The sequence below is a fragment of the Terrapene carolina genome, unplaced genomic scaffold (genome assembly GCF_002925995.2).
Source record: "Terrapene carolina triunguis isolate 2854851 unplaced genomic scaffold, T_m_triunguis-2.0 Scaffold68, whole genome shotgun sequence".
NCBI lineage: Eukaryota > Metazoa > Chordata > Testudines > Emydidae > Terrapene > Terrapene triunguis.
Genome location: NW_020664419.1, coordinates 51,080,094 through 51,106,324, shown reverse-complemented (window position 1 = coordinate 51,106,324; position 26,231 = coordinate 51,080,094). Strand labels below are relative to the sequence as shown.

Genomic DNA, 26,231 nt, shown 5'->3' with positions numbered 1-26,231 from the left:
CCACTTTTGTCATTCTGCATCTGAGTCCTATACCAAGAACAAATCAGTCAGACCAGAGTAACTGTCCCATCCCATACAAACATTAATGATGTGACAAGCCCAATTCTTTCACTGATAGGAGCAGATTTCTGGATCTGTCCACAGTAAGGCCCAATTCTGCCATCAGACACAAGGATGCAATTCCCTTTGAAAACAATGGAAGGTGCACTTGTGTGTGAGGGCAGAACTGGGCACTATATGGGAGAATTAATTAACTGGCACTTTCCATCAGGATCCATTACAAGCAAAATGGACAGGTAAATCAATATCTACCCACCTAATTAGTCGTATCCTGAATGAACACTTTTTGCACACGAGGACCTTAGTTTAGCTAATTCTTGTTATTTGAGCTCAATGCAGAAAATAATGTAGCTTTGTTTAGTAAAGTATTCATTTTCATATATCACAACAACAAACCTAGTAGTATTTCTGAAACTATTCTAGGTAGACAAACTACTGAAGGAAATGCTACTATACTTCATCTCAAAATTTAATTTTTTGAAATATTTAAATGAACAAAAATTCTGTGAGAATCCTTGTGAAAGAAAATATTTGAAATGTTCATAATACCTATATCCAAATCTTTGAAACAAAGGACCAAATTCAACACTGGCATACCTGGGTACAACTCCATGGAAATCAATGTATTATCACAGCATCTAGGAGCCTCAGTCATTGACTAGGATCCCATTGTGCTAAGTGCTATAGAAACACAGAACAAAAAGACAGTCCCAGCCCCAAAGAGTATAATGGTACCAATGAATGCCAAATATGAATTTGCTCCAATGTTTTAAACATAGGAAATATGAGCAGTAACAAGAGTTTCCCACCTCAGGTTTTTTGTTTGTTTGTTTTTTAATTACAGGGGACATTTTCATAAAACATGATCCTTGTCTCTTGTGAGTTCATCTTCTCCTCGTATTGTTTATTTCTCATCTTAATTCATAATCCTAATCGTCACATCATAACACTTTCCACAACAGCCAGGTGTGATGTAACCACTGAAGGGTTGTAACTTCAGATAAGAAAAACAGGAATAGATGAGTCTTAGCAAAGATATAATTAGTGCAGAAGGAAAAAGATGTATATAAAATGATTTCTTTCAAACTTTTCACTGTAGCATCAGTTGTTCTTAACTTTGGATAGTAGGATTGTATGCTGGAGTTACAGTGAAAAGCACAAATATCTGGAAATGATACAAGCTCCACTATTATATTATTTTTGTTTTTTTTAAAGTGAGACAGACTTACCTTTTATGCAGTTTTCAAAATCTGTGCATTAATGCAAAAGGAAGTTGGGCATATAGATATGCTGCTGGGAAATGCAACGATGAGTGGGGTACAAAAAAATGGATAGAATGATGGAAGTATACTGCCTTTGTGCTTAAATGTATATTCTAACACTGTTTCACATTATATAAAAACATGAAAAATCTATTTTAAAATAAAGTTATATAGGTTGAAAAGTCAAGTACTCACAAGTAAAGAAATGCTATACAGTAACTCCTCACTTAATGTTGTAGTTATGTTCCTGAAAAATGCGACTTTAAGTGAAACGATGTTAAGCGAATCCAATTTCCCCATAAGAATTAATGTAAATAGGGGGGGTTAGGTTCCAGGTAAATTTTTTTTTGCCAGACAAAAGGCATTATATACATTTTAAACAATTTTAAACAAGCAATTTAATACTACGCTGGGGGGGAGTAGTGTGCACGTGCTGTGTGTTTACAAACATACTGTACATACAATACAGTACTATAGTTGGGAGGTGCCCCCGCCTTACCCTACACAGGCACAGCCCACTGGCACTGGAGATGAAGCAGGCAAGGAGGCTGAAGGTGCTATAGGCTAGGAGAAGCACAGTGCGCAGTAGCGGCAGCTTCCCCTACTCTGCAAGCACCAGGGGCGGGGGGGGGAGGGTAAGCTCAACCATCAGCCCGCCCACTCCCCCCCTTCTCCCAAACCTCCATCCTTGACCTGCCTCTTCTCCCCCCCCACCTCCTCCCCCTTTACTTCCCACACTGTGTTCTAGCCCTTCCCCCTCCCTCCCCTCCCTTCTAAAGGCCGCAAGCCAGCTGATTGCCCTGGGCAGGAGGCAGGGGCGGAAGGAGGGGGAGTCTACAGCGGAGTCCTCACTCCTCCCCCCTCCCTCCTGCCTGGGGCAATCAGCTGGCTTGCAGGGTTTAGGGGGCGGGGGGGGGGGAAGGAGCGAGGATTCGGCACGCAGGCTCCCCCTACCTCCCCCCCTGCCTCCTGCCCAGGGCAATGAGCTGGCTTGCGGCGTTGGGGAGCCAGGGGAGGGAGGGGGAGCCTACGCGCAGAGTCCTCTCTCCTCCTGCCCCCAAAACGCCGCAAGCCAGCTGATTGCCGCAGGCAGGGCGGGGGGAAGAGGGGTAAGGCACTGATCCGCAGAGTCTGCCTGCGGGCAGGAGGTGCTGTGGGGAGGGAGGGGGCGTAGGGAGGCTGCCAGCTGTGGAGAAAGCAGGCAGCCAAACAATGTAAGAGTGGAGCATTGCACAACTTTAAATGAGCATGTTCCATAATTGATCAGCAACGTAATAACGAAACAACATTAACCGGGATGACTTAAAGTGAGGAGTTACAGTATTTAAAGTTGCCTATGCAACTTGAATTTTTGATCTCGGATATGTCCATCCTGGCCACTGAAAAAGTCTGGGAGTATTGTGGGGGGGGGGGGGGGGGGAGAGTCTATCATGCACAAGCACAAGGAGTTTGAATTAAGATCGGATGAGCAACTATAAATCTCGCATTTCCTAACTTCTGAGTGCTTGACTTTGCAACCTACTTTTTTTTTTTTTGTATATTTCCTTGTTAGTTTGGTTTTAAGAGGAAAAACTGAAAAACAAATTCAGCATTGCAGCACAGACTTCTACCACTTGAGCTATAGGACTAGCTGGCAGCTAGAAAAGGCTATTAAGCCAGAGAAGGGGGATGGGCAGCTAATGCTGGGTCCAAAAAACTGGTCATAGAGGAATGGGTATGTCTACACTGCAATAGCTCTCTGGGTATGTCTACACTGCAATCAGGAAGTATGTAGACATCCCTGAGTTAGCTTTGATCTCAAACAACAAGATAAGTGAAGCCACAGCAGCATAGGCAGGTGCACAGACTAGCCCTGTCCGCCCAGGACCCTGGGTTCATACTTGAGCAGCCACTGCCCGTGTTGCCACAGCCTCATGACTTTTTTTTTTTTTAAACACAAGCTAGATCAAAGCTACTGCAGTTACGTCTACACATGCTGCAATCAGACCTCCCAAATGCAGTGGATATATCCTCTCCCCTCAGCCCTATGTGTTACCCTCAGAGGGGAGATGGGATCCTGGGACAACACTGTGGGATGGTCTGAGAGGTATTATCGGAGGTGGAGCCAAAGGAGGCTTCCGCAGCTCCCAGGCATTCCATGATGATGATGCTACTTCAAAGAGGGTGTGGGCCCTGCCTTAGATTAAAATGTTTGTGTTCAGTTATTTTGGTATGCCAAATTTACCTGAAGAATGCAAGCAAGAGAAGGAAATGGCAGTTTTCAACAATTTATAGTTCAGCCAAACGCAAATGGAATTTCATGGGACAAACAAAAGGCACTTCTCTAGCCACAGGGCTTTGTCCCTGCCAAATTTCAAAGGCCTGCTGCCAATAATGGAGGTGTTAGAACTCAAAAAAGCTGCAATAATCTTTTATAATGGAAAGAGATAATCAACCTAAATCTAGGAGTATCTACTAGTCTCCCCCTACGATATCAATTTGTATAAAGGTTAAAGGTGGCACATCTTCTCTCCTGTCCACAAACCTACACAATTTTTTTTAAAACTTTCTAATTTTTACTAATTCTACAAACTACCTTTTTAATTATAAATTAAGTGCTCCTATATTTTTGGGGCACATAAAGGAATTATTCTTGATTTAAATAAAGAATTTTCAACTCTGAAACAATTCATAGCAAATAATTCACCCTTTTAAAATAGTTTAATAGCCTATCAGAATACTTTCACTCCAAGCTATTTTACAAACAACTACGCAGTAAGAAGCAAAGATAAACTTATGTTATTGTAAAATTCTATTAATAGGCTAAATTTGGTCATTGTCTGTAAGCTACAATATGTCTCATTACAGTATTCACATTAGCAAAGATGGTTCTCTACCAATTGCTAAACTTATTTAAACACACTGTATATCTTAAGAATATTTTAATTCTTACTTTCCATAAATGTACAGCATTTACATATTTTGGTTAGTTCTGTTTTCCACCATACAATAAAAAAGTAAGCCTTGAGTTCAGCACAATACATCTGAGGTTGTAATGAGATACAGAATAACTATTATATGTTCAGTGTTGCTTTAGCAGAATCAATTCCATTTCAGAGAACATATGTTTTCTATTTAAACATGAATTGTGACACAAGGACATTTTGATCAAATCATATATGTAGCATGTAGCTTTAGCTTACCACAAACTGATTCTTCTATAGACAATGGAAACTCAGTACCTTGCAGGATCATTCACAGAGAATACATGAGATTCAAAAAACTATGTGAAACAGGGATATTCAAGTGCTTGCGAGAAAAGGTAATTTGCCACCAGTCTTTAAACGGACCAATAAGGGATGAACTATTGAGGGCCTTATTGATATTCAAAAATTAGCATAAAAAAATTGAACCTCTCTCCTGCTTTTCTATTTTAGAACACAACATGCACCAGACATCACAGTCATTAACATTGCAATGACTGCTTGTTGAGTATTTCTGCCTTCTTTTTCATGGAGCCACAGGGAGCAGTAAAACTGCTGGGACTACGGAAGGTGGCCCATACATTTGTCTCTGTGGAAGGACACAAATTCCATCTGCTCACCAATGACCCACAGGAGGCTGCTGCTGATCCACTCTTCTAACTGTAGGTGAAATGGCTTTCTGTTTATATTTCAGATTATTGTCTGCAAGATAAAGTCTAAAATGGACCAATTGCTTTTCAACAGTCTGTTTCTTTTATAATTCTCAAAAACCATAAAGTCAGCATGCTCCTCCAGTTTGTGTGCTTCAGTACTCAAAACTCTGAACTTATGGGAGTTCTTGCCTACTTTTGTACTAGCAGCAAAGACTCAGTTCACCAAGGTACCACTGGGGAAAACTGAAAAACAAATATAAATTACGTGTTCTGGAGGTACACTAAATATACCTAAATAGCAAGTACAAGCAAGGGGATCAGTGGAACAGGTTTAAGAACATAAGAACGGCCCTACTGGGTCAGACCAAAGGTCCATCTAGCCCAGTATCCTGTCTTCCGACAGTGGCCGGTGCCTCAGAGGGAATGAACAGAACAGGTAACCATCAAGTGATCCATCCCCTGTCGCTCATTCCCAGCTTCTGGCAAACAGAGGCTAGGGACACCATTTGGGATATGTTAGGGAAAGACTATTTGAAAACAAACAACACTTGAGGATAGTTCCTGTTAAAATTTGGCAATATATTCTTTGGTAGTGTATTTTAGGTTAATAAACACCTTCACCTTTAGCATTAGCCTGTTTACCCCTGGCTGTAGTAATGATCTTGTAAACAGGAAGTGCCTGCAAGTTATGATCTAAACATCCAAAATACTTTAACAAAATAAATGAAACATTTTATTTCCCATTCTTTACTTTAGAAACTGCTTCCATATGGGAAAAGATAGTGAAGTGCATGTTTGCAAATGTATCTTTTAAAAAAAATGAAGACTTTGGAACACTGGCGTAACTATCCCTGAATTAAATTCTTACATTACTAATAAATATCAGTTTAAAATATCACTGGTGGTGAAGCAGTAACTAAATCAAGTAATACTTGGGTCTCTGATATTATATACCATATATACTCGATCATAAGCTGGTTCGTTTATAAGCCGACCCCCCCCCCCCAGATGGATAAGTAAAAATTGAATTTTTTTATAACCTGTTCATAAGCCGACCCTATAATTCAGGGGTCAGCAAACTTTGGCTCTCGGGCCATCAGGATAAGCTGCTGGTGGGCCGAGATGGTTTGTTTGCCTCGAGCGTCTGCAGGCACGGAGGTAAACCTAAGTAAACAAAGTGTCCCAGTGCGCCAGCTGCTTACCTTGATGGGCCGGGACAGCAACTGGTGGGGAAATTTTTGGGGGGGGGGGGAGGGGGAGAAGCTGGGGGTCAGGGGAGTAACCCCTGTGACCATCCCCCACATGACCCCACCCTTAGCCCGGGACCCCCACACTCTCCCCATCCCATCCCTTCCCACCTTATCTAGGGAGGATGTCTCTGGCCTGGCTGGAGCTGCTTCGGCAGGCCGGGCAGCACAGCCGCAGCATGTTCCAGCGGGCTGGGCCAGGCGGCTGGGCCGGGTGGCACGGCCGCAGCGTGCTCCGGTGGGCCGGGTGGCGCAGCCACAGCCTGCTCTGGGGGGCAGAGCTGACCGGCACGGCTGCAGCCTGCCAGCCCCAGAACTGCAGCTGCTTCGGAGGCTGGGGGGAGAGCAGCGTGGCCAGAAGCGGAGAGACTCTGGCCCCGCCTCTTCCCTTCTGGCTCTGCTGGCTGTGCTGCCTCGCCTTGCTCCCTCTGTTGGGGGGAGGGGCTGTGTCCCACCTCTCCCTGTCTATACCCATTCATAAGCCGACCCCCTTCTCTGGTGCTTCTCTTTTTTACTAAAAAAATTCACCTTATGAACGAGTATATACGGTACTTGCTGGACTACTGCAAACTAAATGTCCACACTAACAATCCACCTTCGTCCTTTATAACTAAAGATTAGTAGAACATAGCTAATTTGTTAACTTACAGGTTCAGAGGAAAAAGTATAACATACAGAAACAATCACCACCTCTATCAAACTGTAATAGTTGTTCCCTATTCTAACAATCAGGTATTCTTACTAAAAAAATAGAGATGGTGGGGATTAACCTGTACTTACTATAAAGTATTCCTGTATGTGAATACTGGTACATTTTCTATAAGTTAATAAACTCATATTTTATCATAAAAATGGAAAACAGTTCTCAAGTAGCAGTTCCCAACCTTTTCTGAACTATACCAGTTCACCAGACAGACTTCTTCCACCAATCAACAACTTCCTCCCTCCTTTCTCTTCCTTATGGCCAAACTCCACTATGAGTTACAAGAACTAACAGTTGAATAGGCGTAGCAGTGGCAACACATTGGGACTCAGTACAGAGGCTGGATTCTCATATCTATTAAGACAAGAAGAGGTTTGCAGAGGTTCCAGAAAAAGGAAAATAAAATAAAATGAGGTTGGTTGGATATCTAAGAACCAGTTTAAAAATTCTGAAGCACCAGTACTGGTACATGTACTAGAGGTTGAGAATTAACAACCTGTTCCAAAGGAGCCCTCTGTCTTAGTATTCTGTTCATTCTTCAACTCTTCTAAACCACTTTTTTGGGGTACAGAGTTCAGAGGGATAATGAGTCCTTCAGACGATCTCCTTTTGCATACCTGATTAAATGTATTCCTCTTCTCTCCCCCTCCCTCCCCCCCATCACCTTTCTTTATACCAGAGTCTACATCTTATCTTGTTCTTCACAATTACTGTCCACAACAACACACACCGCTGGCAACAGAAAAGATGTTCTGAATAACAGTGAAGAGCAAGATGAAATGGAGGATCTGATGTAAAGAATAAAAACAAAAGCAACGTCAACCACCATTCAGCAACTAAGCGTTGTTGCTCATTGACATGATCTTGCTAAGACATACTTCCATGGGATTTCCTTTCTCTGAGGGTAAATGTTCCTTGCCTTCTGTATCAGGACCTGAATTATTGCCAGACACCACAGTTGTGATCTCTGAACTGATTAGCACCAACAAAAATTTAACTAAGGTTCCTAAAGCTTCCATTAGTTTTTTTAAGTCTTGCATTCTTTTCATAGATTTAAAAATGCATTCAAATTAATATAAACATAATTGTATTCATAAGGTAACAATACATCAAATATTAAAAAATGAAGTACTGCCTCCTACAGCCCACAAGACCACCGGGGGACTTGAAAATTACCCCAATCTATTTTAGGTGTTTCAGCACCCACTGCAGGAGATGCAAAAATATCATGAACTCAACACTTAGCGTTTAATAGTGTGTTTATTTTTAAATACCTATCAAACTGTGCTCTCTGGCAACAGCCCCACATCTATACTAAAGAATCTTTCTCCTCCCTCTCTATGAAGTCCCACAAAATCCAATTCTCAATTCTCTTCCTTTTTATAACTATTTTCTTCCTCTCTAATATTTTCTCTACATTTAACTTTAATTATCCCTTTTAAGCTGCTGATATGCAAATGTACATTTCTTTGGAATCATTAATGGCTCCTTCCTATTCACTCTCACTGCCTGTCTTACCAAATATACTTGTGGATTTGTCACAATTTTGTTTCGCTAAATGACATGAACACAAAAGTACTTCTTATGGTCAAGAGAAAAATACTCAGGCATAACTGTGTCTCTTCTACACTCGCTCCACGCTGACCACCTATTTGATTCTGAACTCTCCCTTTGCCTCCTATAACACCTATGTGAGTTTATCTGCCTATCATTGCCTCCCATATATTGCCTGTGTACACTACCCCTCTTAATTGCACTTTTTAAATTATACACAGATGCACATGTACATTATCTGGTTTTGCTTTTACTAGTGCAGCTCCTTCTCCTACGGCCTTTCAAATTCAAGGCAGAACGCCTCTGGCCTGCTTTCTTGTGTACACACACACACAGCACTCTCATACCTTCACTGACATTCATTCATTTCAGGATCCACTTTAAAACTCTCCATAGCCTTCTCACTCCCTCCATTCCTTTAGTACTTGCACACTCCAGCCCCCTACCAGAAGCTCACTGTGCGAGTCTCCGTCATCTGAATAATAATCCTATTACACTGCTTCCTCACCAATTGTCCAAATCATTTCAAATCTCAGCTGAAAAAAGTGTTCTTCCTTTCTGAATATGCTTTTAATTTTGCTTTTCACCCTTTCAGCCATGAAAGCTACCTGAGGGACAAGTCTTTGGTCACTATCCTAAAAGCAAAATGAAGAATATATACCTGCCTAAATACAGGTGGGGCATGTCCCTAACTGCACTCCTCTTCTTGTTTATCTATAATGAGATTCCCCCAGATGTCCATAATGCCCTCCATAGACTCGAAAGGGAAACTGGAACAAAAAATCTTACTTTTTAGAAAATTGAGTGTCAAAATGCATGAATAAATTACCAATCTTTTGCTTTAAAAAAAAATTATTAATCATTTTTAGGATTGAGAGAGATTTTGAGATTCCCAGGCCCAGATTCCCTTTTTCCCCTGCTCTGGAAGCCCCATCTCTCCTACTAATAGTTCCAATTCTGCACTGGTATCTGCTAACTCAATACCATGCACCCAGTGAAATCAATGAAACTCTGCACAAGTACAGGATTCCATGTTAGCCTATCCTGGTGCAATGCAAAATCAGAATCTGTTATTATCAGGGGGAAAAGCCAGCAGCACAGCAGCCCCTCAAGGAAGGACAGCATGGCTGCATGAAAAGGACACAGCAAGCTGCTTTGTCAGGTAATAGCAACCATTTTTATACATATAGGGGTGAAAGAGCACAACTTATGTCTTTTCTCTGACATCCTCTACACCCAGGGGTTGACGTATATTGGGCACGCGAAAGGAGGGAAATACCCCTTTTCAAATAACATTTATTACTTTTACTCTCTGGAGCTATCAGTGTTGTTCTGACAGAAGAGAAAACAGAGTGGTGATAAGCATAATAGCCCCAGTTAGCATAATATTACATGAGATTTTGCCCACAACACCTGGAAGCCATTAAATCTTCACTGCAAACAATAATTCAAATTATTGCAGAAACAAAAACAATGTTCTTCTAATGATATTATATCTATATGATACAGTAGAAACTGCAGAGTCATGTGGTAAATTGCATTTTTCATACACCTTTGACTGCCTCACCTGCCCCCTGCTCACTATCCATCTTTGTCAGGACTACTTACTTTCCAAACCTCTAAGCAGCTTCAAACAGCAGCCACCTTTTCAAATCAATTTGTTACAGGAAGATTTCCTACTCCCTCCAATATGTGAAAGTTCCAGCCCCAAAATTACACTGGTCTGAGGACAAGGACAAGCAATAAACAGTCCCACACTAGAACAGGATTATCATCAGATATCTCATGAACCATCAGAGCTGGAAACAGAAGTACTATAACACAGCACTTTGTTCCAGTGGTATAAGGTCCCAAGATAACGTACTTTTAAGTCTTCACATTTTTATGTATAGAAAGCTAGCAGATCGTTTTTACAGGTGTTTTATTTTGTCTCTCGTTGCGCTCTGTACAGTTGGACTCATGATAACAGTGAAATCTGGCTTCAGATGTAGGAGAGATACAAGAAATAGTGACAAAACTTTCATGCCATATCATCCCATCACGTACTCTATACATAAATAATTTACATACAAAATATGTATGCAAATTTTATGACAGCTAGATGTGCATGAAATAAATTTACTAATTTTTCTCACAGTAACAGTATCATTAGAAAACAAAACAAAAAAACCCCTCAAGATGACATTACTGACCAAAGCAAATGTAAAATCTTATTGCAATACTGTGTCCTTCCTTAGCCCTATACTTTCCAATATTTGTTTTCATCGTCATCATGTTATGTCCTAATTTAGAGTCCAGTCCAGTACACCCTTACTTAGGTGAGTAGTCCCGTTGACTTCCTCACTCGGACAATGACTCCCATGAAAAAGGTTTTGGACGATCAGACACTTGGATTGTAAATTCTTCAGGGCAGGGACATTATTTATTCGCCTGTAAATCATGGTATACAATTACAATACTGTAGAAATAGTGATAAAATAACAGTAATTATACAGATGACATCTCCACTTTAAAAAAAATATGTGAATGAAAATGGCAAATTTAATGGTCATGAAAAACATTCACAAAAGTTCAATTGACGAAACTGGAAATGAATTCCTCTATTCACAGAACATTCATAACACACGCAGAGATGCAAGAGAACTCTGGGAAGTCTTGCACAAGCATGTCTGAATTTTGTTCTGGAAGAATGGTCCTGTAGGGATAAGAAGGTGGAACTCAATCAAGTCCACAGGCCACCCAACATTTATAAGATAATGGCAATGTTAATTTGCTAGTGACCCAGCATCCTGACCAGAATTCAGTTCTGTGATCTAGAGCTGAAAAGTTCCACATACTATTTCAAATACCTTAAGCAATCAAGATGCTTTCTATATTTTGTATAATATACATTCATATTCACATTCTCCCTACTTTTCTCAAATTATGTCCACGACTACTCCCCTCATCAACATTAAAAAAAGGTTTTAAATGTCTGTATTTATTGTGGCCACTGAAAATCAGCAATATTGAGCATTATAATATTCTGATGAAATTAAGGATGACAGTAAAGGTAAAACAAAAAGTCCTGTTGATAGAATCTTGAAAACTTAACTGTAAGAACTAAACCAAGCAGCTACTTTGTACCAATTATTAAGTGAATTCTATTTTTACTAGGGGTTTTTTATTTTAAATTTTGAACTGTCAAGCTGTGTGGGTCAGTCAGTGTAAAAATCTTTTCCATACTGAACAAGAAACATGAAGTTTAAGTTGATTTTGAAAGCCAAACTATATTTTATATACTTCCCCCCCCCCCCCATCACCTTGTCTTTCACAGTTTTCAGTAGATTCCTTCCACCCCTCCTCCCCAACGCTAGCTAGATCAGACACTAAACTGTCTTAAATTGATGTCATTGTGCCAAATACAAGTCCTATCCTTGAGAAAATTACTTCTAATGTGCTTTGAGCCTGCAGCCCTTACTTATCTACAAAGTCCCACTGGAGGCAATGGAAGTTGTGGGTGTTCAGTTTACACTAATTTTAATTGTCATATGTGTTCAGTAGATCTTTCCTGATTTCCATTTTTTAGACCATCTTTTCTCTAAAGCTGTATTTTAATAATTATGGCCCAGATCCTGCAATCTGTTCAGTACAAAGAGACCACTTTCCCTATGTGGAGGAGTCCCATTGATTTCAATGGAATTCCAAGTAGGTACAGCAGGCTGCCTATGCAGATCCAAACACACTTCCACATATATCATACATATCCTACTGCAAATCAACACCTATAAAAGCATCAATGTACTATACTACCAACAGGATATTTTTGCTTCCCATTGGAGACCAATATATTTCTGAACAATCATTTATCTCACTAGAGGTATCTCAGACAAATAGAATTGTAGTAGTGTATTTTTGTGTGAGTTGCACACAAATGTACATCTGTACATTCTTGATCAGAAAATTCTCAATATATTTCCAACTAGCTGAATACAAGTAAACTGAAAATGAGTTTTTTATAAGATCACATAAAAATGTATTCAAGTTTCTAAGTGTTTAGCTGTATTAAGCAATAACAGTGTATTGACCATGAGGCGTAATAATGAAGCACTACCGATAGTGATGCAGTCATTGATACAGTTAGTGTTGTAATTTAATTTTGGAGTTCAGCACATTTTTACTACTACTCTATGGCACTGTATTTATCAACAGTGTGTTTAACTACAATTTACTGCATACTATTCAACTAAGTGACTTTCATGGCACACATAGAGTAGCACATAGTACAAAATATGCAACTAGTTTGCCTAAGATTGAAGAAAATTATATGATTTTACACTGTATTATTCAAAAAACTGTCTTCAAAATTGTATCGTAATCAGTGCCGTTTATTCCACAAATCCGCCATCAGAATTTGCTGTGGAATTCATCTTTTATACACAATTCTGCTCCAGAAGCACCGTTTTCAATTTTAAAATATTATATTTCTAGCCCTTGTGGCTGCAGAGATAACCTTGGAAACATGAATCAGGTGTAAACCAATGCTGCAATGCCTGCCTAGGTCTGCAAAGACCCTGAAATAACAGCTCTAAGACACATGAACTGCCCCATTCATCTCAGTTTGGTCTTATGGATTCTGCAATTCCACAGCTGTGGAATTTTTCCCAGACACTATGGAATTCAACATTTTTGTTAATCATAGAATCATAGACTTTAAGGTCAGAAGGGACCATTATGATCGTCTAATCTGACCGCCTGCACAATGCAGGCCACAGAATCTCACCCACCCACTCCTGTAACAAACCTGTGTCTGAGCCATTGAAGTCCTCAAATCATGGTTTAAAGACTTCAAGGTGCAGAGAATCTTCCAGCAAGTGACCCATGACCCACGGTGCAGAGGAAGGTGAAAACCCCTCAGGACTTCTGCCAATCTGCCCTGGAGGAAAATTTCTTCCCAACCCCAAATATGGTGATCAGCTAAACCCTGAGCATGTGGGCAAGACTCACCAGCCAGACACCCAGGAAAGAATTCTCTGTAGTAACTCAGATCCCACCCCATCTAACATCCCATCACAAGCCATTGGGCATATTTACCGCTAGTAGTCAAAGACGAATTAATTGCTAAAATTAGGCTATCCCATTATACCATCCCCTCCATAAACTTATCAAGCTTAGTCTTGAAGCCAGATATGTCTTTTGCCCCCACTACTCCCCTGGAAGACTGTTCCAGAACATCATTCCTCTGATGGTTAGAAACCTTCGTCTAATTTCAAGTCTAAACTTCCTGATAGCCAGTTTATATCCATTTGTTCTTGTGTCCACATTGGTACTGAGCTTAAATAATTCCTCTCCCTCCCTGGTACTTATTCCTCCGATATATTTATAGAGAGCAATCATATCTCCTCTCAGCCTTCTTTTGGTTAGGCTAAACAAGCCAAACTCTTTGAGTCTCCTTTCATAAGACAGGTTTTCCATTCCTCGGATCATCCTAGTAGCCCTTCTCTGAACCTGTTCCAGTTTGAATTCATCCTTCTTAAACATGGGAGACCAGAACTGCACACAGTATTCCAGATGAGGTCTCACCAGTGCCTTGTATAACGGATTTTCTATTTTGTTGCAGCCAGGCACCTCACATTTGGTTCTCTGTCTCCCTGCCCTGCAGCTTCCTTTACCTCCAGTCTTTCCCACAAGTGGGAATTAATGCTCCTTGAATTGTTCCATGGAGACAGACAGCCCGGGGGGGCGGCAGTGTCATTGAACTAAAGCTGGAATCCAACTTTCACCCAGGGAGCCAGAAGAGGATGAGGGGAAAAATCAGAAGCACCGCCTGGTGAGCTGAGCTAGTCAACTTGGAAAATAGTACAGCAGTAAAGACCTAGGGAGCCAGTTTGAGGAGCTGCTGAAACTGGTTATGAGCTCCCCCATTTCCTGGCACAAATGCAGAGGAAAAAAGTTTCTGAGTCTGACCAAATGGGCAACATGATGGAAGCCTGAGAAGTGGAGCTAGGATACGTAGAGAGCATAAAGAAGAAAAATCCATACTCAAAAATAATCACCGTTGAAAATAGTAAATGAATCTCATGTCAATTAGTATTTTTAACTATGAGCCATAATTGCATGTTTATGTAAGGGTGGGAGATACAAGAGATTAATGTTGCTGTGGAATTTAGTCCCATTGTGCCACAGAGTATACAAGGCCATGATCATAAAACATATGCTCTAGGGGCAGAGATAAGGTTGCACATTCAGCCTTAAATTAGGTCAATCCTGACTTTTCATGTCTTTACTGTGCAAACGTAGCATTATATGAATATAGGTTATTTTAAATTTAAATTTCTTAGGTCTTCAAGAAGTAAAAAAATGGGGTAGGGAAAAGAAAAATCCTCAGGAGAAAGCACTTCAAACTCCAGAGCTTCAAAGTCCTGCTATCTTGCCAAAAATTACAAACTGCACATGTGAATTTCATAAAGTGGAACTGTTTGCGGACACTACCTAACCTCTGCAATTCTTGATCAAAACCACCAGTTGACCAAGTCAACTGTGTACTGACAAAAGTATAACTCTTAATTTTTATTTGGCTACATGATATGAATATATATATATATATATATATATATATATATATATATATATCAGAGCTTACAATTTTACACCTTCTTAACATCTTAATCACCATTAAACTAAATTTATACCGGAATTAAGGTAATCATCATTCAGCTAACTCACTTTCTTGGGAAATGACCCAACAGAACAGACACCCCATACACCATGTCCTTATAAAGCTCAATATATACTGCAACTTCTATATACACCAAAACACTTTACACATTAACTTCAATTCCACTACTCACATTTTTAAAGTTAGGCACCGGCATCAATACATTGCAGAATTGGGGCCTATATACAGACAGCATTATGGAATTGTAGCAACCTCGATTTAACTATCTTGAGGTTGAAAATCTAATCCAACTCAGTTTAGACTTCAACCTTTTGCTCCCGGGAAACTATATTTGAAACTGGATGTTTAGCCCACTAAACCCTCAAGCAGAGTCCAAAGATCCACCACTATTCTAAGTAGCTTCTCGCTATTTTCTTTTCTTTTTAAAAGTCAACTTCTCTCTTTCAGAAATATTTGTACCAAATATCCAATCCCTTCTATTCCTTCTCTCTGAGTGTATTCCAATTTACATATTCCCTTCTTAGGGAATATGTACTCCCTCTCATCTATGCCATGCTCTTTGCTTCTCCACATGGCAGGGCACATATAAACAGTTTGGAAACAGATTTCTCTTTTCTAATAGTTCTAATTTCTTAGTATTTATTTTCAAATACCCAAAAGCATGCTAGGCACGTGACAGAAATAAGAAGACAAACCGTCTCTGCCCCAAAGAGTTCACAATCCCATTTTACAGATGGGTAAACATTGATGTCAAGGGACTTGCTTAAGGTTGCATACCAAATAAATGTCACACTCAGGACTAGAAGCCAGGTCTTTTGGTTGGCTTCCTGGCCCACGCCCAATTCACTGTACTCCAGGTGTGCCCTCCAAAATTATTATTTGTACTGAAGTAACTCCAAGGAACAATCGAAGACCAGAGCTCCACTGTACAGACACATAGTAAAAAGACAATCCCTGCCCCAAAGAGCTTACAATCTAAGTTACTGATTTAGCTTTTCGGTGTCTCAATTTTCCCATCTGCAAAACGTGGCAAATACTACTATTTTGCACTAATATGGTGCCTTTTCAGCTATTGATTTCAAAGGTGGTAAGCATTAATAGCCCATTTTATAGATAGCTTAACTAAGGCTCAGAGACTGGAAGAAGTTTATCGGATAAGATAAGGGTCTTACACATAAGATACCTGGGTTCCATTCTCAGCTCTGATATATGCTCTCAATGTAACTGGCTTAACTTCTGTGTGTCTTAGGCCTGGTCTACACTACAGAGTTAGGTTGACGTAAGGCAGCTTACGTTGACCTAACTCTGTAAGCGTCTACACTTAAATGTACCTCCCACCAATGTAGCCCACTCACTACACCCACTTAATAACTCCACTTCCGCGAGAGGCCTAGTGCTTAGGTCAACGTAGTTAAGTCGACATTGTGTCAGTGTACACACTGCGTTGCTTACATCGACTGTTGCTGCCTTTCAGAAGCCGTCCCACAATGCCCCACACTGACAGTTAAACTGGTGCAAACGCTCCTGCTGAGGATGCACACTGCCGACACAAAGAGCCTAGTGTGGACATGCAAAAGTGATTTAATTACTGTGGTGGCTGCATGTCGATGTAACTTAGGTCGACTTAATTTTGCAGTGTAGACGTGCCCTCAGGCATCTCACTGGCAAAGGAGGGCAAACGATATTACTCATTAAAGTGTGTTAATTGCAAAGAATTTAAACCTACCAGGTGATGAAGGGAAAAGAACTCTGAACCTCTTGTCTCCCTGCCCACCGCCTTATTCCACTTCACTAGGGGACAAGCCAGGAGTCTTGCACTACCAAGCATTCTGTTTATCCTATATTTGAAACTTAAATGGTTACCATAGCTATTTTTATGTCTGAAAATATAAACTCAATTTAACATCATAAAACGGCCCCCATAACCTTTCACCAGTTAGCAGAAGACTGAACAGGTCTTAGTGTAATCACAATAAGTAAAGCTGTTACCAAAAGGTTATATTTTTGTAAATTACTAGTCACTGCACGTAACTGTCAGTTTAAATATATATTTAAAGTACTTACAAAGAAATTCAGAACTATGTGTTAACACTGAAGTATAGTGCCTTGCCAAACATAAATATATAAATAAATGAATATTTATAAGTTTAGCAGCAGAGAATCCAGATCATTACCTCCAACAGAAAAGCCCACAGGAAGGAACCAGGAGAAAAAAAAATTACCACAAAGTTCACTTCACAGAGTTTTCACCAGCTTGTTCAGCAGCAGAGAGGAGTTTGCCCCTTCACTGAAGATCTCAGGGATCCGATGGAGGCCAGGGCCATCTGCATAGAGGCCCTGTTTCTTCACACTTGCTTCAGGGACTTTTTGTTGAGTTTTCAGTCAGAACAACTTTAACATAGCCATGCTGCCACTAACTCCCTCATTTGCTGCTGCCTCCCAAAAAACCCCCAAGTGCAAGTTTTACAACTTTGAGGCTATATTAACTTTTAAGCAGATTGCCAGTACAGTTGGTGAGGAAACAGAATCCATCTAAATAAATAACTCTTACCAAGAGACACCCTGAGATTTGAAATGACCAAGATATTTAATCTCAAAAAATCAAGTTTAGCCTTGACTGTAAAGGCACCAACAGTACTACTATAACTAAAACAAAATTCTCCATCAAGTATTTAAAATATTTCCCTAAGCCTTCAAACCAAGGCCTCAACTGCTTGATGGAAACACAAACTATAAATTATTTTCCCTTAAGAAAGAATTAAAAAAAACAACAACACTAACAATTAACAGCCATATGTGATCTCTACTCTTGCAATCATTTCAGGGTCTGTGATAAAATTTAAGTGATACAGCTTTTTAAGGTGAAGCACAGAGTGTTCTAGTAAAACCTGTAGTAAATGACAGTCTCCCTTACAGTATTATTCAAGGATGGACAACACCTATAACATCATCTACTCCATCTCCACATCCATGCTGTTTTTCTTCCTTGTTCCAAACAGTTTATTTTTAAATGACCCATGCAATAGGGTTTCCACCATTTTCCTTGGCAGACTATTCCACAATATAGTAGATCTTACTTTAAAAGTTTAGCCTGCTATTTAGCTTAAATGTATCATTTCTTAATTTAATCCCATTACTTCTTATTACAGCCCCTTACACTACTCTAAATAATTCCACCCCTTTCTAAGTGTTAAAACCTGTTAAATGTCTGTAGGATGGATATCATCATGGCCACTATAGTCCTTGCTTAGTCAAGCAATACATATTTATCTCAGTCTTTCCTTTTAAATCAATCCCGAAAGTCTTCTAAACATAGAATCATAGAACTGAAAGGGACCTCGAGAGGTCATCTAGTCCAGTCCCCTGCACTCAAGGCAGAACTAAGTATTATCTAGATCACCCCTTACAGGTGTTTGTCCAACCCCCTCTTAAAAATCCCTCATGATGGAGATTCCACAACCTCCATACGCAATTTATTCCAGTGCTTAACTCCTATTTGTCCCACCTGGTAATGAGGTGCTGAAAGTAAAAACAATATTCCTGATGTAGTCATACTAGTGTCATAGAAGAGAGACCATTACCCCACTGTTTTGTGACATGATGCCTCTGTGTATGCAGCCTAAAATTATGTTGGCCTTTTCTGCTGCCATAGCACATTGCAAACTGGGGCCTGATCATTCTGTCAGTAGCATGTAGAACTCCCATTAACATCAATGGGAGCTGTATGCACAAGCAACTGACAGGATGATCGGGCCCCTGATATCTCATTTGCTGTTCACTATCACTCCCATCTCTTTTTCAGCATTACTGCTTTCCAGGTTATTCCCTCACACCGAATACCTATTTTTGGATTATTGCCCCCCAGATGTTTAGCTTGAATTTTCAAAACTAAATCTCATTTTGTTATTTGCTGCCAATGTCTCTAATCTCTCTAGGTCTATTTCTTTTATTTCTCTGTCCTCACTGGTATTTGCAACTTTCTCCAGTTTAGCATCATCTGCTAATTTCATTAGTATGCTGTTCACTTTCTCTTAAAGATCATTAATGAAGACAATAATTATGGTCTTGAAGCTGTAATGGAACTGAGTCTATGTGACTATGTATTTGCACCAGTGGATCTCTTTACAGGATTGAGGCCTTAAACTGGACCCAAAAGATCTCGGCAGTTCCTCACTACGCATGTCCCCCATTCTTTGCTATTTATCGTTTTTTGTTTATGGTTCTTCAATCAGTTTTTAATCCACAAGATTGGCTATATTTTTAAATAATCTGAGAGTGAGATTTTGAGAGACAATATTTCAGATGTTTTACTCAAATTTAAATAAATTCAGCTATAAAACTTTTTCATCATCCACTATGGCCCCGGCCCCTGACCCTACAACCAGATCCAGTAGGCAGATGAATCTTTGCATCCATGCAGAAACCATTGATGCCTGTACAGGTCCAGTTGCAGGATTAACCCCTAATTTTGAACATTTTTAAAAAAAAGAAGGAAAATCAACATAGTTTGGCAAAAATCTGTTTTTTATAAATCCAGGCTACTTATTGTGCATGGTTCCATTATATTAAGAGGGGAAATTTCTCAATATTTGTTCCATTCTTTTATGAGGGATAGAGGTTAGATTTTTTTCTGAGGGTCTAATTGCTAGGATGATTCACCTTTTTTGAAAATCAGAACTATATTTGCTTTTCTCCAATCTTGTATTACCTCAAAATTCAGCGGATTTATAAAACTGTTCAGATTTTTCTTCAAGTATTCTACCTACTCTTCATCAATAGCTATATTTATAAAAGGTTTTCCTCAGTTCTTAATTGTCCAAACTTGTTTATTTTTCTCATTAAAGATAAAATTTGTTTAAGTGGTTCAGTATGATGGTCTTTTTTAATAATTAATTTGATCCCTTTCCTCATGTATTAACTGACCTATTTTCCCTTTGCTACTACTTCCCCCCCCCCCGATATTTATTAAAACCCTTCTTATTCTCCTATGCCCCTAACATTAACTCATTCAGCTTTTTGCTGCCCTTATCTTTAGCATGAGTTCACTTACAAACCAGCTTCACAATTTTTTAAAAATTACTTACATGACTGAAATTTAAACTATTCTACCTGATATCTAAAGGAAACAACAATCTTTAGCCTAACTTCTCTAACCACCACAAATATATTAAAAGAAAGAATTCATGTCTCTGTAACAGTTATTTTTAATTCAGCCACCCATATTCCAGTTGCATCTTTGGTTTTAAATTCTCTTCCCTCCTACCACCTGCTCCCCATATACAACTACAGGCACAGAACCTACAAATAGATACATCCCTGTAGGTTTATGCCCACATGAAGTTCCACTAACAGGATTCCACATGGATGGAAGGGCCACATCAGGGCAACTGTTTGTATGACTGGTGGCCTAGCCAACCATTACATGAAATAAACTTCTGTTTTTTTGTTAAACTTCTCTTTTGCCAACATGTTTACCAAGGCATAGCTGACAAGAAATGTAAAAACATGCTTTTGACCACCATTTACATGTACTGCCCCATATTAAAATGTTTCCATTAACATTGTAAAGTACCCACACAGAAGTATCTGGAAAATGTTTTACTAATTCATCTCAGTTGACATGAAACATCTAATTTGCACTAAGATCCAAGGGAATTACACTAACTGCTATTGTAGAGACTTACACTACTATATTAACAAATAAAGTCCATCAGTGATTATTGGCACTGTGGCTTTTGACTGCTCACTACAGAATCATAGCGCATGAATTGCTGTACCTGTCAGACAGCTCAAAGCAAATGTAGTCAAACAGTTAGTGTGATTAAGGCAGTCTCTCACACATAATTTTTGGAGAAAAAAAATTGTAGCTTATTTGAATTGTTCATCATGGGATCAGGAGCGTATCCAGTTTTAAATTTATGTTTTTAATGAAGGCTAAAACACACTCTTACACTCATCTGGCAAAATTCCACAACAGTCAACATGAAAAAATAGTTACAGTTTAAAAACAACAACAACCCTCACTACCTGAAAAAGAGTGTGGTATATCTTTGACAAGGCATTCAATTTGATGAAGACAAATGGATCACCAGTGTGTCATACAAATAGTTAACTAGCTATTTAAGCATTAATTTTAAATCAAAATGACACAATCCTAAGAGATGATATAGCAAAACAGGCTAATGGTCCACCTAGTTTGAGATCTTATCTCAAACAATGTGCAATGCCAGATGCTTCACAGAAAGATATAACTTCCTACCATCACAAACTACCAAGGCTCCAAATCTGCTAAGATATCCACGTGATTCTTCTTCTTGGTGTATGCGCAATGTGTCTCAGGTGGCACAAACAGTGAACATCAATGAGTGCCATAGAGTTCAACAGGGCTCCTATAAACAGCTGCCTGTGCAGGTCTCTTTACAGGATCCGGGCCCAATGTTACATACTGGGAAAAACTTCTAAGGTTGGTAGGCCCAAATTTTGACCAGTTCAGTTTGCAAAAGTCCTTAAAATTTGTGGGCCAAGATTTTGAAAAGTAACTAATGATTTTGTGTACCTAAACTGAACCCCCTCACAAGGGTCTGATATTCAGAAGGTAGATGTCCAGCAATTCATGAAAATAAGGCCCCTTTAAGGAATATTAAGTCATATTAAGATTTGTGTTGGTGTCTTTCTTCCTTCTCCTCATCTCCCCCCCCCAAAAAAAAGCCTGAACAAAGAAAAAAAAAGTCAGTACCCCCGCTACAACCTTGCAATAACAAACCAATGAGCACAGAGTGGAGGGAAAATAAGTTAGTTAAGAAAACACTTAATCTTCCAATGGAATTACCAACAATGAGCAAAACAAGAATAGCAAAAATAATGAAAAAATAATTGATAGACTGTTCTTGAAATATACTATCTAAAAGATGGAAATCCATGAAAAACGTAAACTGTTTTAAAAGATTTTTCATTTTAACAATTTTTTTTAAAAATTCTTTTCACTAAAATAAAATCAATTACAGTTCTTTTAAAGCTGTTATGACTGCTTATGTAAATCTTTTAGAAAAAATGGGTATTTTTAATACCCTGTCAATACTACTACAGTAACAACATACAAACTTTTAGTGATTTGGTCTACTAAGAATCCAATGTATTTTTAAATAAAAAATGGCACATTATATATTTTAAATGACTTATTATTTGGATTGTGCTAATGACCACAGGGCGCAAGACACTTTCAAAACACAGACGGCGGCACAGTAACTGTCCCAAAGAGTATACAACCTATTACCGCAACAAGCTTGAGTATTCTGACATTTATTGATTTGAAAATATGGACATGAAAGAAGGGAAGGGTCAGACAACAATCATATTACAACTTTAGTACATTTTTCAGGAGTCTGAGATCTCATAGTCCATTAGGAAAACTCAAAAAAGCAAAAACCAATTCCTGTCATTCAGCACATCTTTAGCAATATTCTCCCAATGCTGCATATTAATAAAATAAACAAACAAAAATAGATGGAAGACACCCAAAAATGAGATTCCCAACTTGTTCCTAGGCCAACTAGTAGCCATTAATATAGTACATAGTGTTAGAAAAGTTTATTTCTTCAATTGGTGGGGATTTTAAAGAAATAACATGCCATCACAAAACAAATCCAGTAGCTACAGATATCTGACTAAGGTTTTCCAGACTTCATTGTAACTCAATAACTGCTCTACACAGTGCTGTGAACTCTACAGCTTCAAGCTGGAAGTCAATCTAGGACAGCCAATAGAAAGTGCACCTGTGCAATTACTGCATTTTCTAATTCAGAATGCTAAACCTGAGACAGATATAACTTGTGTGCATTGTGAGAAAACAAAAATCAACAATTAAAACAACACACAAAGGATATATCACATACAAAAAGCACAGCCTGTATCTATTTTGTCATTAAAAAAATTGGAAAATTACTATAAAATATAGTGTATATAATTTAAAAACATAAATGTTGGCTCCTTAAACATATGGCAAACACTTTTAGAATATATATAAGAATATTTTTATGCAGATTACAGTTGATAAAAGTTATAATTAACATTAATAAAAGACCATTTAGTAACTGAACAGTAGCACATGCACCAAACTAGAAGATGCACTATAAGGTTCATAAAGGTCAGAAAAATAACCCTTAGCATTACTTTAAGGAATTTAATAAGATCACTGAAAAAAAATTGCAGGATATTTTTAAGAAACTGAAAAAAATTAAAATATTCTATTTGACAACTCTAGATTATAAAAATCAACTGAAAATATTGTATACTACAAACAGCTGATAATTGTGTATTTATATATTGTTGAGAAGCAAACCATCTTTCCACAAAACATGTATTTTTAAACCTGAGTCTAACTTCATAAACAGGTAACCAAGTCTACCAATAAAGACATTTTATTGCGCTGAAATGAAACAAAGTTTCAATAACTAATATACTAATTTGGTTGCTGGTATCAGTTTTACTGTACTGTCAATTTAAAATAATCAATAAAAATGCCTCTGACTATTGTTTACGTACTTAAGTTTACCTGATAGGTTTAAGGCTGGCAGATGTAAAATACAAATATAAACAATAACAAAACAGATTACAAATATAAACAATCACAACATAGAGTTACTTTCAGCTGACCAGTGAACCAGTTCAATAATCGATTAGGAAGTGCTTTATTTTAGAGTATTTTTGGTGGGTGGGGTTGCTTTTAAATTTACACACATTGAAAATAAAATGCTATCCCATGCTCAATAATACTATTGAAAGAGTCCTTATCAGCACTTACCGCAAGTAATACTGTTTTAAAGCGAAGGCAGCGTTAGAACAACTTCTGGGAAAGTTAAACTCCTCTACAATTTCTCCCCACTGATTCTTCTCAGATACCTGTCAAAAACAACATACAGACAGAGATACACAACACACACACATACATATCGTCGATAGTGAACATTACAAGGAATACGGGCTGCCATGAAACAAATAAATATATGAAAACTATATAGAGAAAGATCTATATATATATATATCTATATCTATATGGGATATAGGGCTATATTTCTCATTGACAGTCCCTGGTGGTCTCCCCTCAGGTATAATCCAGCTCCTCGCCAGTATTTTACATTTTATTTAATGTATTTGGTTATTCTGGGGGAAACGGAGAGTTTATATTGTTTTGGGGTTGTTTGTTTTGTTTTTACTGCCTGGACAATAACCAATCGGGAGTCCCTCTGTCGCCCCCTTTTAAATCCTAACGCGGTCCGTTAAAAACCCAAAGAAGTTTAAAATGATTCACGAAAGTCTTGGAGGGGGCGCCCACTGGTGTCCGGGGTTCAGGGGAGCGGGGGAGCCGTCCCGGTGAGTCCCCCCAAGACAGATCCATAGACACAGAGAGGCCTTTCTTTTGAGGCCTACATTTCTGTCCCTAGCCTTGAAGCCTAAAGATGGCTATTTGATTACACACCGTCTTGGGTGCCCCTTTTGTTATTTCTCTCCGGGAAGGGCTCCGAGGGCAGCGCCTGGTCCCCCCCGGCTGCGAGGATCATTTCCTAGCCCATGCTCCGTGCCGATTATCGATGTTAAACATGCCCGCTAATTTTGAGTTGCACTAAAACTGCACTCAGACGCTCCTCTCCGTCTCTGCCTGTGTGAAACACACAGAAAGCAGCAATCGCAAGCGAGAGAAACAAACTCACACGCACACCTACACACTCTGCTCTCTCTCCTTCTCCCAGGAACGAGGGGAAGGAAAAAGGGGGCTGTGGAGGAGGAAAGGGAGACACAAGCAGTGTGTACGCTGCACCCCCAACGATCCCCCTTCATCTCTCTACCAACAAGGCCAAGCCACCAACCTGCCTGCCTGCTTCCTTCCTTCTTCCACCCCCCACCTTCCCTTACCGGCTTTCAATGGGACGCTTCCCGGCCACCCCACCTCCCCTCTCTGCCCCCGAGGGTCAGAGGAGACTTTTGGGAAGAGGTTACTGGGAGGGAAACCCAAATTAAAACTTCCACTCACCTTCCCAAATCCGCCTAAAGTGGTGACTCTGGTGTAGAGAGCGTGAAGATCCAGCTCCTTCCCACCCACCACAGGGATCTTCTTAAAAGGAGACCTGCCAAAGGCGATACACACAAAACAACACAACTTGTCAACTCTGCCCCCTTTTCTCCCCTCATAGGGGCTGCCGTGTCCTTCAGGGAAGGGGCTGGAAGTTGGATCTGGCCGGTTTAAAAGCCTCCCCCCCTCCCCTTCCAGCTCCCCATTTTCCTCACCCTCTGCTGTGGTGAAACTGCCGCAGCTCGTCCAGGAAAGCGAGTCCCTTTCTCCGCTGGTCTGGTTGGGTTTTACCCGTCGAATTTGCCATTTTTTGTATTAAAAAAGGTTTTCTTAAAAAAAATCCAATTAAAAAAACAACAACAATCCCCGGCTCCTCCTTGTCTTTACGAGACCCAGGTGCCCGTGCTCGGCCGGGGATCAGCCATGGAGAGGGGCTTGTTTAAAAAAAAAAGTTTAAAAGGAATAAGGGAGCCCCCGAGAGCGTGGTAATTGCGAGTCCCGTCTTCACACAACACACAGGCAGAGACACACAGGGAGGGAGAGGGGCACCTCTCAGTAATTCCTGCCGCTGCCTGTCTCAGCACCACAAACCCAACCGATCCAGCCTGCACATGAGACTCAACATGGTGCTGCTGGATCACACAATGAATTGGGTTAGTGTTGTGGTGGGGCGGGGGGAGCTGGAGTGAGGTATTGACAGTGTGTGTGTGTTACAGACGCGGCTCCATGCAATCTCCCTCTCCCTCTCTCTCACACACACACACACTGTACAGCTACAGCAGCAGCGGCGGCGGCGGCGGCAGCGGGATTCACTTCTCTTCTCTCTCAGACAAAAAGATCTGAGGCCGCCGTGCGGCTGCCTGGGCGAGAGCGCAACACAGCGAACCCCAGAGGCCGGCCCAGGTACTGCAAAAGGCAGCTCGAAAGGCAAAAGCCAGCACAGCCCCAGCAAGCAGTTCCTGGCGGGGAACAATAGGCTCCTCTCGCCACTAAGGGCTCCTCTGCAATGTGCCGCAAACTTCACACAAAGCCAGGCGGAAAGAGAAAAGGGAGAAGGAGAAGAGG

General features: G+C 39.9%; 1 protein-coding gene across 1 annotated transcript in view; it reads right to left on the bottom strand.

Moving 5' to 3' along the window:
* ARID2 (AT-rich interaction domain 2) overlaps positions 1–25,877 on the bottom strand; it is a 149,907-nt gene extending 124,030 nt beyond the window's left edge. Inside the window, exons 1-3 of the mRNA XM_026648766.1 lie at positions 25,382–25,877; positions 25,128–25,221; positions 23,901–23,998 (exon numbers count right to left, since the gene is read on the bottom strand). Of these exons, the coding sequence (XP_026504551.1) occupies positions 23,901–23,998; positions 25,128–25,221; positions 25,382–25,473 (284 nt within the window). The 5' untranslated portion in view covers positions 25,474–25,877. The remainder of the gene's footprint in view (positions 1–23,900; positions 23,999–25,127; positions 25,222–25,381) is intronic.
* Between the last annotated feature and the right edge of the window lie 354 nt (positions 25,878–26,231).